The 15,602-nt window shown below is 41.7% G+C and overlaps 1 protein-coding gene and 1 long non-coding RNA gene across 2 annotated transcripts in view; one reads left to right on the top strand and one right to left on the bottom strand.

The window, feature by feature from the left end:
* Positions 1-194: 194 nt before the first annotated feature.
* On the top strand, positions 195-10,125 carry LOC125943192 (uncharacterized). Its single transcript, XR_007465637.1, has 3 exons — positions 195-1,227; positions 4,597-4,729; positions 6,762-10,125. It is a non-coding gene; the product is annotated as an uncharacterized LOC125943192 (long non-coding RNA).
* An 86-nt stretch (positions 10,126-10,211) lies between these two features.
* LOC119441948 (uncharacterized) overlaps positions 10,212-15,602 on the bottom strand; it is a 184,762-nt gene continuing 179,371 nt past the window's right edge. Inside the window, 2 exon segments of the mRNA XM_037706628.2 lie at positions 10,212-10,736; positions 14,746-14,883. Of these exon segments, the coding sequence (XP_037562556.1) occupies positions 10,542-10,736; positions 14,746-14,883 (333 nt within the window). The 3' untranslated portion in view covers positions 10,212-10,541.

Here is a 15,602-nt window from a genome sequence, read left to right as displayed (position 1 = left end):
AACTTTGTCACCACGTCCGAGCTGTTACGGAAGGAAGGAAAGTGCTTCTTGTCTAGCTTCAGTCTTCTGACACCTGAATGGAGGGGGTGGTGATATGGGAGAAAAAAAAGGACAGAAAATCTCTGGATCCCACGCACTGTGGGAGTCGGTTTACACGAAGCTTTCATTGGTGTTTGTGAAGAATGCCAGCTGTTGCTGCTTAGCAATCATTTGCAAGTATAGAGACCACACAACCCAGATGGGCATTTCCACTGGGAGCATGATGACATGCATGATGATGATGGGATGACCACGATGACGTGAAGATGACAATATCATGATGAAATGGCAATAAAGGCATGGCGACACTGGAATCACTACGACAAAATGACCACGATGGAACCACCACAACAACATGATGACAACACTAGAGTGACGACGGTGCGAAGACCATGGGATGATGACGCTATAGTGTGGTGGAGATGATGTGACAATGGCTGCATGACGACCACAGGATGACGACGATGGTGGAACGAAGCTGGAGTGGCGACAATGTGTTGACGAATATGTGGTGGCTATGGGATGACGACGATGGTATGATGACAACATGAGGCCGATGCTGGAAAAATGCCGCTGGTGTGACAAAGCGAATCACGGATCTGGAACTTCTATGACGACATGATGATGACTGTATGATGACGACGGCATGATGATAAGAGCATTACAACAATGGGATGATGACTGTAGAATCACTATGGCAGAATGACCATGACAGCGACCCGGTGGTGATGATGGATTGATGACAACAGACCGATTACGACATGTCGATGACTGCGCGAAGACGGCAGTGTGATGACAACGACATGACAACACAGTGATAGCGACAGAGTGAAATTAGCGGAAAGATGACAATGACATCACAACGAACAAATGATCAAAATGGGATGAAATCGGTGAAATGACGACGACAGTGTGTTGGTTGTTGAGCTGACATCCACACTTACCTGCATCACTTGCTGCTGTGGGCCACCTTAATTAACATTATATCCGGTGTTTGCACCACGTCTGGTACTGTGGGCTGCCTTATTTTGCACTATATCCAATGATTGTTTGCACTATATGTCTAGTACCGGCCAATTGTGCAAGACTGTAGCCAGCAGCCAGCAGGGATGACAAGGGTATATAGCGTGACGACATTACTTTTTGTATGACTCACTCATTCGGCAAGACAGCAGCAGGAAAGTCGATGTAAGAGGCAAAGAAAGCATTGCTTATTTAAAACTTATTTGTGAAACATTGATCACTGAGCGGTTCTTTGCAGGGCTCCTGTCATTGTGTTTATTGCTTGTAGAGTAGCCAAGTTGTGAGGGCCGATGGCCCACCTGCTTAGAAAGCCAAACAGTTTTGAGAGCTGCGTCCCGCACAGCCAAGAGGGGCTGTGTGGCAAGAGGAGTGGCGTTGGTTGGCTGCCTGTGTGCTCTGTAACAGTTCCGGTAGATTTTTCCACGGTGTCACAGATGCACTGTACCAGAGGAGCTAGTGTTCACGAGTCTGGTTTTCACTTTTTGTGACTTTGTTAGAGATTCTACGAAATGCGTTAACTCTTAGTTTTACATGCTGTCAGAACGAACAACCGCATGGTTGCTAAGTGATATAAAGGGTATGTCAATGCATTTTCAACAAATGCACACCACTCCACAATGGTGGCAATGGGAGAGTTTGCTGTTAGGCTAGTTGGTACATAGTATGTAAAATGAGTACAACACAATGGGGACAAGAAAATGAGACAGGGTAGATTTCCTACTGTGCAGGGTGTTTACATAAATCTGACAAAAGCGTGTAGAGTCGGATGTGCTTTCTGTACTCCGTTTGAGAAAAATACAAAAAAAAAACAACACCACCCCTAGGTGCGTGGCGGGGGTGAGGTATGAAGGAGGGGATGTACCATTTTGTGAAAAGTATTTAGAAAAATGCAAACATCATAAGAACAAGCTATTGATATGATGAGCACAAAGTAATGCCTGATTGAAATTTATTAGAAGTCATTATCTTCATGCAAAGTTGAAATCTTCATGCTGTGGTCTAAAAAAAATGCAGCAATACGTAGAAGCCTCCATGACAACAAATCCATAATAGTACTTAAAAGAACTAGGGGAAGTGTAAACGATTGGGCATGGATTCACGAGTGGCATTTCAGTTGTCCATATTATTGAACGCCAAACACAACACTTGCGATGCAGCTTAATAATGCACTGATTTAGATGGATCCAGAAAAACGCAAAAGAAATTTAGGTGTGAGGTCGAACCGGCAGCTGGCACTGTGAGGGAAAAGCTGCTTGTGCCGGTGGAAAACCAGCCAGGCAGTAGCCCTAGCAATGGTCTCAAGACCAGGTGCTTCCTTCATCAGAGGGTGTGAGAATGCACTTGGACACATGCTCGCATAATCCGCTATAATTTGTCCCCACTTTTATTATGCGACAGTTGGTGAAAAGTTTAGTGGTATGGCTGTGATCTACGAGTAGCAATAATTGAATGGCAAGTTAGTTGGTTCATGGTCACAGAAACCACCTGCTACCTGTTATTTTGTTTTTTAGTAATGCTGCTTTGTCTGTATGACACATACATCTTTTAGTGGTCACTCTTGCTCAAGCTACACTTGAATAACCGTAATGTGTTGGCACTGACACGTCTCCATTATTCGATAAACGGCCACCGACATCAGCATAGAACTAAACCTTCTGTCGATGACTTCCTGTGAATTTTCACCTAGCTCTCTCTTCCAAATGAACTTATGCATCACTTCAATGGGTGTTGTACCTGCAAAATGTCGCCTTTACTGTGCCCTCTCGTTTCGCACCAATGTCTTAAGCTGACTCCTCCCCATCATGTGACCGCATACATAATTCCTCTTACCTTGCTTAGAGTTCACCTCCTCACCCTCTGCTCTCAAACTGCATTGACAGCTTTAGTTTTTGAACCCATCGAGTGGGCATTACAATGTGAACGCATCGATACAAAACATCCTAGCAGCACTGGCCAGATTTTGACGATGCCGAAATACAGAAATCCCTGTATATAGCCGCCCACTACAGCATCCTTCAGAGCCCCAGGTGTTGTTTTGGGACGTCAAATCCCAGCATAGAGTCAATAATGTGCTCATAGGTTTAGCATATTCCTGTGATACGGGTGTGTGACAAACACCATATTTTTATCCCTGAGAGCCACTAAGCTGGCACCATTTGGATATTCTAGACCTAGCTGCCTGCAGCAGCTTGTTTCATAGTACAGTGTAGACTGCTTAGAACGTAAGTCGCCAAAGTCGCGAATATCCGCACTATAAGCGGTACCGCACTATAACCAAAACAACTACTATTTTATTTCTATAATGGACACTCCAGGCACATTTCTGTCGTTGCTGTCACCGTGCTCTAGGTTCCGTATTCGCTTACTAAATAAATTAACAAGCACGGTGTCACCAGCGCACAAGCAAACTTGAGCACATCTTGCTCGTTCACCGCGGAAACGAACTGTCAAAATGCTCGAGTGACTAAGTGCGGCGAGCGAATTGACCTTCGTGCTATCATGCCTCTCACTTCAACGCGACCTATAAGCGGAGAAAACACGGCGCGCGGCGGATTTTCCCCGTCGCAGATTTCTTTCAAGATAGGGCCAAGGCGATCGTATCGCCGAAGTGGATCGTCGCAGATTACGTCCTGCTTTGGTCCATGAAACCGTTCCGCACTGCTTTGCTGTCAAAAATCGTCTCCTTCTGTTTGCACCAGTCCCGAACACAAGTTTTGGATTCTCCGAACGCCCTTGATGTGGCCCGATTTCCGTTCGTCTCCGCACACATTATCCCTTTCCTTTTAAATGCGGCATCATGATGAACTCGGTACTTCATGCTGATAGAGCAGACGCAGAGAACGTGAAGACAGACGGTAGACTATTGCCTAAGCACGTGTACTGCAGCACATGGAGGAAGCTACAGTAGATAGCCTCGAGAGAAGCTATAGCTCGACGCGCATGTGAGGCGGTCATTTTGAAATGCCGACGGCTATATGGTAACGCAGATTTAGGGTCGTTCTCGATTCTAACGCGCACGCAACTTTTGGACCTGTTTTATCAGAAAAAAGTGCGCGTTAGGTTCGAGTAAATACGGTATTTGTCGCTTGAGGGGAGCGTTTGCCGTCTAGGTTGACTGCCGAACTTCCAGGGTGCCGCTTTGTAACCGGTATTTCGTGTCCCGCAACTGCACTATAAGTGATATGCGTATACATGGAGTGCGATGGGAAAATTAACGGGAGTCTGAAAAGACCGTATTATATCCGGTCCTGCACTATAAGCGGTTACGTTATAAGTGGTCTATACTGTACTGTGTCAGTTGAACAATTTGCACCTCTTGAGGTCTCATTTGCATGTTCATTTCCTTTCTTCAGAAAACTGTGCCTGCTGCTTTCCTCTCAGGCACATCAGTAGTTGTTTCTATGTGCATAGTGCTCCTGGCAGGAAAGTAGTATGCAGACATCATTTGAGGAAAGAAGATAAGCTCACATGTTGGCATGTATTACAGTCACTGAGTATCGTAAAAAGAAAAAAGCTGTGCATGCTGTTTTGCAGGGCCCTCTAGACATGGGGAAGGAAAGGAAACATCTGAGCCAGCAGCCCTGCTACGAAGGATAATCTCTGTCATATCACTGACAAGCAGCACTGAAACGTCATGAGGCATAGCCATCATGGATATCGAGCGAGGGTGAGCTCTGACGAGTCCACTGAAACATGATGGAAGGCAGTGTCTGTACTATATGCTTCTAGTAAAGCAAATTACCCTTCGTATTGGCTCAGTGGCTACGACAATCTGCTGCAGAGCACATGGTTAAGCATTCGATTCCTGACTGGGAAGGTTGAATTCCAAAGGAGACAGAAATGCAATAACGCTTGTGTAACTTAAATTAGTCCCGAGCCCCCTCTTTGGCACTTAACTCTTTTTATGCTACCAGAAATATGCTTGATGTCAGTGAATTTATGATTTGCCATTTTATTTTATCATCTAGTATTAGTTTATTATATACCATTATTCACATAATTTTAGCTTGATCATTATTGTTGCGAATGGAAGTAATGCAGCATTAAGTACTCTAAGAGCTTTTAAGAATTCGTATGTGAAATTTCAATGAAGCACCCAGTGAAGTGGGATTGAAAAGAATAATTTGTGATTCTTACCAAAAGTATAAAGCGAAAAAAAATCGAAAATATACAAAATGTGCCTTGCTCTTGGTTTTCAACTTGTCTAAGTTTGAATACAAGAATTCAGATTGGTTGGCATGAATATTAGCCACACTGAAGCCCATGCTGTGTGGGAAAGCCGTGGCTTTGCAAGAACGAGGACAAGTATGCACCTATTGGGCAGGAAGCATTTGTTTTGACTCTTTGCAGTGAGCACATTCTTTAGGCTTCTGACAAAATAGTTGTCAGGTTAGGGTACATCCACGAACTTCATCATAATCTATTACTGTGCTCGATCAGCTTAGCTCTGTAAGCAAGCTGGCCTTTTCGTGCACCTTGAAATGATGCTGGATACTACGCATGCTTTGTACAGCATTTGTACAGTACTGTAGTTTACAGTTTTGAACAGTAATGATGAAGGGTATCTTCAAAGGCTGTGCTGAAAAAGTAAGAGATTAGACTGCTAGTCAAACTTCGGGTGAAGTTTTGTCTGAAATGGACTGTGTATATTTTTGTAAGTGTGGACTCCGAAATAACGAGAAGGATTTCTCATAATAAGCTGTACGTACACTGTCGGAACGCTAAGATAAAAGCAATTTACTGCCGTAAAAAGTAATGTTGCACTGGATATTAGTTGAACATTATAGTCAAAGCAATGTACACTCCTCAGCTTGTGCCAGCGTTTCAGGTATCGTTAAAGCAGCACAGATGTTGGTACGAAAAACTACACAACCTGACAGAAGCCCCTGTGTCTTCACTGCTACTGTCATTTAAAAATTTGTGTAGCCAAGTTTACTAAAGCACTTATTTTGCATTGTTTGCTTTGGGAAGTGTGAGGAGTACTTGAGGCCAGTTTTGACAATATTTCTAGTCGAACTTTTATTTTTCAGTACTCCCCAATGGGCCGATAATTGCCAAATTGACCCAAAGTTGATAATCAGTTTCCATTTCATACGTTGCACGGCATTCCTTGTGGAATATTGAACAATCTCTCACAGAGCGCGCCTACCTGATTTGGCATTGCGGTTCAGCATAGCATGTGAACAGTTTAGTGCATAGACAGAAATACTGCATGAGATAAAGATTTTGACCTTTACAGTGCATAAACATATGTATTTCATCAGATTACATCTTGTATGGAATGAAAATTAACATAATTGTGCACATCCTGGTTAGTTGTGTAGCATTTAGTTAACTACTTCAGCTTCGCTTCACATAGATTTTAACATAGGCATTGAACCTGCAACTTTTTTTTTTTCTCAATCCTTCTATTTTTGGCAACTCACGCCACAATACCTCAAGCATCTTTCCCAACAGCCACTGCTCATAGCCATACTCACTCACAGCGAGGGTATAGTGACATTGTAGCTGTCAGTACTGACATCGCTGACAGGTAAATTGCTAAAGCAGCTTATTTCTTGCCTAGCTAAACTGCAAATTTCTGCATGTCTCGTCTCAGTTTGAATGGCACTACCATAGCTGCAACCCGAGTGTCCAATCTGTTATCCAGCTTCTGCACTTAGGTCGTCGCTATTTGTTGGTCCCGCTGTTCTTCACAGTGCCCAAGCCTATTGCAACACTTTTCTGCTGTTGAATGGCTGAGATGCGGTTTCCGTGCAAGCTGTGACCATCTAAATTCTGCAAGTTTGGACAGACGCAAGCAGTTACACACAAGAGGAGTGGACCTCTGCCACTGCCCTGAGTGCGACAAGACCTTCGAACAGATGAAGATGCTGCAGCAGCACCTGAAGTAGCACAAATGGGGCAAGCCATTCCCGTGCCACCTGTGCCCAGCCAGATTCACAAAATAAGTCAATCGGGATGATCATGTGCACGTGCACATGGATGAAAAGCCACACAAGTGTCCCATGTGCGAGACATGCTTTGCTTGGCAGACTGGCATGAAAGTGCTCATGCGCAGCAGTCCCACTTGTGTCAAGACCACCAAGGCGAGTGTTAACAGCCCTCCGACCATGCTGCCTCCTGTGGAATTGTGTGATTTTACTTTATGTTTCTTTACACTATCAGCTAACTAGACAGGGAATCGTGACCTTGTGTTTCAGGTCAGCATTGTTCAAGTCACGTTCAGACTAGGCAACTAGAAGTTTAAAAAATGTGGTATACAAAGGTTACAGAATGCGGGTCTCGAAGAACATCACAATATGGCTGCATAATAAGCGTTCTCTTTGAGTGTACATTTGTATCCATGACACCATGCATGTTCAATTTGTAGGCAAATGTTCTTTGAAATTTATAGTGCCTAGTTAATTTACAGCATACATATGCACACTGTCCACACACTATGCAGCAAATAAGAAGGCATGTATGATGGGTGAGCAGTTTAAGCAGTGGTTGAGAAAGCTAGATTGAAAGTTGGAACTGGCCAACAGACATGTTCTCCTCATCATTGATAACTGCTTGGCACACAAGGTAGACGAGTTGGAAGCCATTGAGCTCATTTACCTTCTTGCAAATACGACTGCGGCATTCCAGCCCATGGACCAAGGCACGATAACAAATATGAATTTTTATAGAGTCCACATTCTTGAGAGGATGATCCTGTGCGCCAACAATGAGAACACTTATAGCATATTTGTGTGTATGGTTCGAGGTAAATGGTTTATTCCCAACTCGGCTAAGAAGTAAAAGAAGGCACTTTTTCAGGTTGTGACGACTGTTGTCATCAAAGAGGAGATTATGCTGCCAATTAAATAGCCCTCTGCCTATGTTGCCTTGTGTAAGTGAAGCGCAATGTGCAATTGTGCAATTTTACGTTTTTCTTTACATTCCAAGGTAACTTAAAGTGCAATTTTGAGCTCTTGCTACAAGTTAGCATTATTTGTCATGCTCACAATACATAACATGGAAGTTCGGAAAATCTGATCTATAGGTAACAGCACGCGAGTTCTCGTGACCCATGCTGAAGGCTACTGCAGAATGGCTGTTAAGTGTGCTGCGAAAAGAGTATGCTAAAGATGCTGTGGTTTGGAGTTTAGGCTTTTTCTTTTTTGTCTGTACATTTCCAAGAAAACTTGTTAGTTCCAGCACAGCTGTATAATGGGACAAGATAACAGCATAAAACTGGATGGCATCTAACAGATAACTTAACTGGTTCCCACAGGTATGCTTAACCAAAAGAGGACAAAATATAGTGCTATTTTCTGAGTGTGTGTATGTGTGGGGTTCAAAGTAGCTGGTTCGTTTTCCAGCTCACTCGAGCTACACTTGAGCAACTGTAATGCATTGGCGTTGGCAAATCCCCATATTAGTCGATTGTTTGCCGACCTCTGCATGAAACTTCTCCTTCTATTGATGACTTATTGTGAACTTTGTTCCTCTGTTTCATAAAAGCCATTCTACACACTCTTTCAGCAAGGGCAGCTCATGTGCTGCGTTGCCGGTGCATCTGTTCCGCTGCCACTGCTCCATAATCTGCTCCGTTCCCTTTCCTCTCTGGAGCTGACTTCACCCCATCACATGACCTCTGACAACACTCCTCCTCCTCCCTTGCTGGCAGCCCACCTCCTTGCCCTCTGTTCTGTCAACGAATTGAATTTTGGGCTTGTTGCATGATCTGCACAGTGCCAATGCATTAAAACAAAGCAGAGCTCACAATATTTTGAACAGGCTTACGCTGGTGTATTTACGTTTTGAGAGTCACATTTCTTCTAGAAATGCGTTCTCCCAGAGTCACATTTCTTTATCGCAGACTTGAAGCTTTTAACTCCCAAGTTTTTTTGCAAAAATGTATACACAATTTACCATTTCTTTATTCCAGCAAATTGTGGCATGGTATATCCAGATTCAAAAAATATATTACGTGTGCAGTTTATCGCATAAATTCATCCGAAATATGAATGAACAATATCTCCTCTGACCAAGAGATTTCCCTCAGCACAGCTGTAAGGTTCCAACGTAATTATTTGAACAGATAATAATTAAATGGATTGAAAGCACTGAAAAAAAAAATTTTCAGTGTTGAAATTCTAATGCATGCCGTGAACGAAGTTAAAGAGCGCGACTCATCTCCGACAAACAAAGCGGAAGAAACTTTATCATGGATGAGTACGGCTCGTCTTCGGTGATATATGTATAAACAACTAAGACGAGTGTAACTCAGGCTAGTGGCTAAAGGGTTAAATTCCTCACAGCAACTTATTTCAAGAAAAAGCAAGCAATTAATTTTTAAGTGACAATAAAATAAGAAATGTTTTTTAACATGTGCAGTTTTATGTGTTTTTTTGTTGAATAAAGTTTCTTGTCTGTCTGTTGAGTACGTGTATAAAGTAGCATAATTAATTTTTTACAGATCTATTAAAATTCACACAGCTTAATTTTATCATTTAAATTGGTTTGATGCAACCAGGAATCGTATTTTGAAATATTCCATTTGGGTTCTCACATTTATAATGTGCCTCATCGAGGGTGCAATCCTCGTTAAACATAGCTACCAGTGTTACTGCGGACAGATTGGGGACCCCATTGAGCACTTATGAGAAATGTATGGCTGCCCATCTTGTAGCTTGCTATTGCCTATATTAAGTTTTTATTCTTTTGTTATATCTGAAACAGCATTTCGCTGGTTGTGTCATGTGTGATGATGTGCGGTCCCATATGGTTGACTGGCTCAGAACAGATGCAGGCAGCTTATTATCTGAAAAAAACTTCACTGGCTTATACAATGGTGACCAGTGGTGCCACTGATGAGTGCAGTTGGGAAGTTTCTGCAACAAATATCAGTGTAAAATCACCTGTTAAAAGCAATATATTGGCAAGGGCGAGTGTGAGGTTCCCAGTGCAATCTTTAATTTTGGGACTCTCTCTAGATGCATAATATACTATCTGTACTTTTCCTTCTGAAAAAATGAAATGATTGTTGATTCTTGAAAAAAAAATTAAGTAGTATCATCGGCAGGTGCACTCAGGTATATCGCTATTAGAAAAAACAAATGCAAACAAACTACCAAGGTGAAACCTTATGGAGGTTTCAACCGAGTCAGAAATGCAAATCATTCTTCACATGCACTTTATTTACAGTTCACAGTTTTACAGCAGCACTTGATGCAGCTGGTGCAACACACTTGAAACGTCAAACATACTGCACACTTCCATGGTGTTTGATGTGTTGGGATGCAGAGAATGCATAGTTTTGGCAGCGAGAGGTCGTCATGGACCGTACGCTTCCAGATGATGAAGAGAAAAATGAGACCTTTCATTCTTGCATAGCTGATGTAAAATGCCCTACGTGCTGCTCGTTCCTCCAGTTTGAGAAAAGAGCAGCGTTATCATACTTGGACTTACGGGCAATTAAAGGGACCTGCCACTGTTGTGTGCACCGGTCAAAACTTCGTCGCTTCATTATTCAAATTATGCTTTTCTGCTGTTGGCAGCTGATTGGATCTGTGAAGAGTGACCGCAGGTACTTCGTCGCTGATAAAGCCATTTTTTTCTATAACAGTGGATGTGTCCGCTGGCCTTTCTTGCTCGACTTGCGCTGATTCATCACACTGTTGTCGTGCAAAGTTCACAAAGACCTGAAAAGTTTGCAAAGCCATTAGTACATGCCTAACCGCAATGGAGTACGAATTTTTTCTCTCACGAACAGCAGAAACAATAAGTGCTAAACTACAATATACAGTGTACAGTTCAAGTGGACGAAATATAAACGAAATACGTGTAGCAAAATGTTAAATATAAATAATGTCATGCAATCGCTTTTATTTATTATTATTATTTTTATTTTTTTTTGTACATTGATGCACATGGAGGTACATTTTGTGTAGAGCAGGTGCCTCGTACTTGCTGCAGGCATCACGCTACACAAATTTATTAAGGACGTACTGACACATATTTTTAGTCTTCTTTTTTGTATTAGGCTCATTACCTCTAAACCCTAGAAAAAATAGCAACAAGCCTCACAGTGCTCTAAATAACTTCATATAATAGCTTTTCCACAGCCAGTTTTGATTTTGTTTCTACTGTGTCATGACGTCCCGATGCAGTATGTGGTCATGTGGAAGCAGTACATTGCGACGTTTTGATACTCAGTCCAGCTCTCTTGGTCATCCGCTATGCTACTACATCGGCCGTCACAACGAATAGCAGCATATGAGGCGACCGAGCGAGCTGGAGCGAGTGTCAGAACGTTGCAATGTCCTGCTCCCACTTGACTAGAAATGAAACTGAAACTGTCTGTATAAAAGCTATCAATATTAAATTATTTAGAGTGCTCTGAAGTATGTCATTATTTTTTCTAGGGTTTTGAGGTCTAGGACCTTTATTTAACGCAAAAAAATGAATAGTCAAGAAAATTTACTACCCCTTTAACATCTCTTCAGTCACTCAACATGGGGTAATTGACAAACCCCTCAGTTTCATGCAAAAAACACTCTCCTAAGTTTCGCACTGCGACTAAAATCATTACTTTGGATAGCCTGTAAATAAGTGCAGCATGAATCTGCAGTCCTCATTTCAATAACTGTATATGCCTGCATGAAATTGTTAATGAGAGGATGTTCACATAATGGCAAACCGGTAACATGAAAGGTTTATGTAAAAGCTTATCAAGGATTTGGGGCAGAGGTTGTAGAAGGCATATAGCCAAAGCCACTTGTTTGAGACTCGTGGTGATTCAAAGTGAAATCTTCCGTGAGATTATGTGCATTCCTTTGGTGTAAATAAATAAGCTTTCCTTTTAGCAGCATATTTGTATAAATGTGACACTAAATAATTTTGTATTTTAGCTTGGTAAAGTACTCGCTTTATAAACACCGTACTTGTCATGTAGAACTTGCATCAGATGATGTCATACAATTACTCTGACTTCTATCCCCATTGTCTTTTCAGAAAAGTGTGTTGACAGGATACGACTAAAACCTATCGCGACATAATCACGTGTAATTAGGGCATCTGAACCTCAGTTTGTTCCCACACAAGAGCAGCTAGGTGCCATCCTATTGCTTGAGGAAAGCCAAGTGTCATGTAGCTGCACACAACCGTGCTTTGCGCATAGTGGCAGCGACAGAGAGACAGCGATGAAGAAGCAAATGGACCGAGCAGCCATGTGTGACAGCATTCAGGTCTCTTGCTGCTTAGCGAAGTCATGGTTGCTGAGTCTACTTTTTCATGTTTTAGCATTATACACATATACAAACTCAATCTACGCTTGTACAGGACCGTTGATGCTCACTCTGGACAGGTAAAGTGAGCTGGCACGCGTCGAAAGGAGGAGTGACGTATACGGCGAGCATTGGAGGACACCACTAGAAGACTAAATAAAGTAGATCTCCAAAGTAAAATTCTTGCACATTATATACACGTGAATCTGTCCCCATTAAGGGGGGTAGTGAGTATTGAAGCCTTTTTTAATGTCGTCATTATCAAATTTAATGAAACTGCACCATCTTGTTCTGTTTTCTGTGCTGATTTCAAATATGCAATCATTTTTTTATAGGCCAATTAGTTTCAAACTTAATAAGAAATAAATTGCTATTGTTTCTGGGAACAATGGCACAAGGACTACATACCAAAATATTGCTTTAGACACATAGATACTAGGTAGAATCGGGTTCACAATGGCAGGAATACTTTTTTGGTATGACAAGTATTAACAATAATACAGTGCTTCAAATTGTTGTGTTCAAAATGTGGCTGATTCAATATGTAATTTACAGCCAATAAAAAAATATAACCAAAATTTTGAAAATCTGCTCCTACAATTGTGTGCATTATGCATTTAGCTGCATGCTGCAACAAATACTATCATTCTAGGTGCTCTGATGGCTAAGACATCACCCCCGAAAGACTGCAAGGAGCCCCAACATTGTGTTTTGAGAAAATAAAAAGAACAAAAACGAAGCACTTTTTTAATTGGATACAACAAAAAATATGGAAATATTTACATTGCTTGACAGTTTGCAGGCAACAGGGATATATTATGTCTGCCTACAGCTACCCGAATACCATTTTCAAAAGGTTGATTTTATCACAATTTTTTGACCAGTGTTTAAGGAGGCAACCACACTCATATGTTTCTATCGCCAGAATCCAGCATCCGGCTGCAGCCATTTTGTTGTCCTACTGGTGGACTGCTGATACAGTGTGGAGCTGCCATATATATATATATATATAAGGTTCAGCGTTTTCTATTTATACTTCCCCAAAATTTGGCATACTTTATTGATATTTATTTCCACGAAAAAGAAATTTCAGTGATTATGAGTTTTCATTGCCATTTATCATTGCATGCATAATTTCTCATGCCGACCTTATCATGTCTTTTTTATTTGTGTGAATATCTGGTTCACTAATTTTGTTGACCGATGCTTCAATGTGCCACATGACTACACAACCTGCTCTTCAATGCCATAGTTATATTCAACGTGCAGAATAACAACATTTTCGAGAAGCTGTCAATAGCAAGTGCACACCACAAGCCGGTGACTGTGCAGAAATTAAAAGAATGCAATTGATATTCAAGCACAAATAGAGTGAAGCATTATTAGTAAAATTATTCCCCTCCCTCCGCCCTTCATGATTCTTATTTTCATAGCGACGACAAGCAAAACGGACGTAAATAAGGAAAGAGTAAAGATTGCATAGGCAGCAGGTGACCTTGACCTCGCCAAGCAGCCTTGACCTCGCCAGGCTCCTTGCATCAAAGTAGATAGGCTTGCAGCTACAAGCTGTTGCCATCTTTGCTCTCTGGTAAATTTGTTCTCACTGACCGTTTTTGGTTGAAACCGAATTCCTAGAAAGCAATTCTGCATGCTTTTTTTTTAATATGGTTTAAACTAAAAACGCTGAACCATACATGTATATATATAGTGCATTAGAATCACATGAAATGGATATAGAAGGCAGAGCAGAGGGACAGAGGTATCAAGAGTTAGAGGCAAAAAAAAAAAAAGAAGAAGCAGAGGGAAAAAAGTAAGCATGCAGAAAGATAGAAAGAGGTAACAAAAAAAAGTAGCTTTCACAGTTAATTGTGGATAGAGGAAGAGCTAATGAAAATTTCAGCGGATAGTCATTTAATGGTATGACCGCACAATGCTAACACATCACAGTTGGTCAGGTGTATCATAAAGACTTTAAGAAAAACTTGGACAGAAGTACATCAAGCTATCTTGCCGCTCACTGTAAATTTTGCAACTCCATGCCACTGTTCAAATGAACAACTGTTGCCAGAAGCCAAGCAAAGAAAATGCATGAAATTATGTAAGTAGAAAGAATTGTGAGAGTACAAGGCATGTTTGTTAGCACCTCCTCATTAGCTTTATCATACAAATAACTTCACTTTGTGCACCTGAATAGTTCGTAGGCTTCTTGTCATTGCCTAGCCAGCCTCAAGATACCGTGCACTTTTGCTCTCTTTGTTCATTCCTGGGTTGTATCTATATATGCTGCTCAGTTCACAATGAAACTCTCAGTTAATCAACGCCCATGCCATGTGCGTTTGCATTTTTGTGCACTCGTCTGTCCTCTGCTGTGGCCCAAAGAATTATGGCTAGAAAAGTGCCTCGTGCAAGGCAGCGAAATTCTTACCTGGTCTAGCGTCGTCTGAGACACTGAAAAGTCTAAGATGCTCAGCTCGCTGCTGTTTTTCTCCAGGAATTTAAACACAGAGGAAAGCGACGTTTGCTTTGAAGGTAAGCTGAACTCCACTATGTTGAAGTGCTGTGCCTGCAAAAGAGACAAAGTTGGGTAAAAGAACCAGCAGCTGAGACTCAATGAAAGCACATTCTTTTATGGCTTTTATAACAAAGAATCGTAGCATAGGGTCATGGTTACATATTTGCCAGAACCTTTCATGCTTGGTTGCAAACCATATTTCACACTTAAAACGTAAAACACCTGACATGTTAGCCTGTCAATGAGGAGTACACAAAGTGTTTCTTCAAAGACTACCTAATTCTGAAAAACAGTGCAGCAGAGGTTTGAGAACATATGGTATTGTCATGTTGTAGTGACGGTGTATGTGTGAACATGTAATTGACATTTAATTAATTACTTGAAGAGAAAATGCTGCAATTGCTGTTTGAAGCCAGTCAGTGCTGCAGACAGGTCCGTTTAGTAGGTACCCTGAGACTACAAGATTGGACATCAGCTTTGAACTTGAGCATTGGCTATGGCCTTTTGCTGAGTAGCATAATGTGGAGGGTTCGATTCCAGGAAGTGGTTGTCACATTCTAGTAAGGAGAGTGGGGGGAGGAATGTAGAAACACTCATGTATCAAGCTTGGGGTGCATGCTTAATAAGTGCCTGATGGTCAAAATTATTCCAGAGCCCTCCGCTACACTAGCTGCTGCATTCTCTGGGACATTGAACCCCATTAGTCAATCAGTCCACATATTTGCAGTGAAATACATTAGCGTAGGGTCACATTCATCGTATTACTAAAA

This window comes from Dermacentor silvarum, chromosome 2 (assembly GCF_013339745.2).
Source record: "Dermacentor silvarum isolate Dsil-2018 chromosome 2, BIME_Dsil_1.4, whole genome shotgun sequence".
NCBI lineage: Eukaryota > Metazoa > Arthropoda > Arachnida > Ixodida > Ixodidae > Dermacentor > Dermacentor silvarum.
This window is presented reverse-complemented; position numbering and strand designations above follow the sequence as displayed.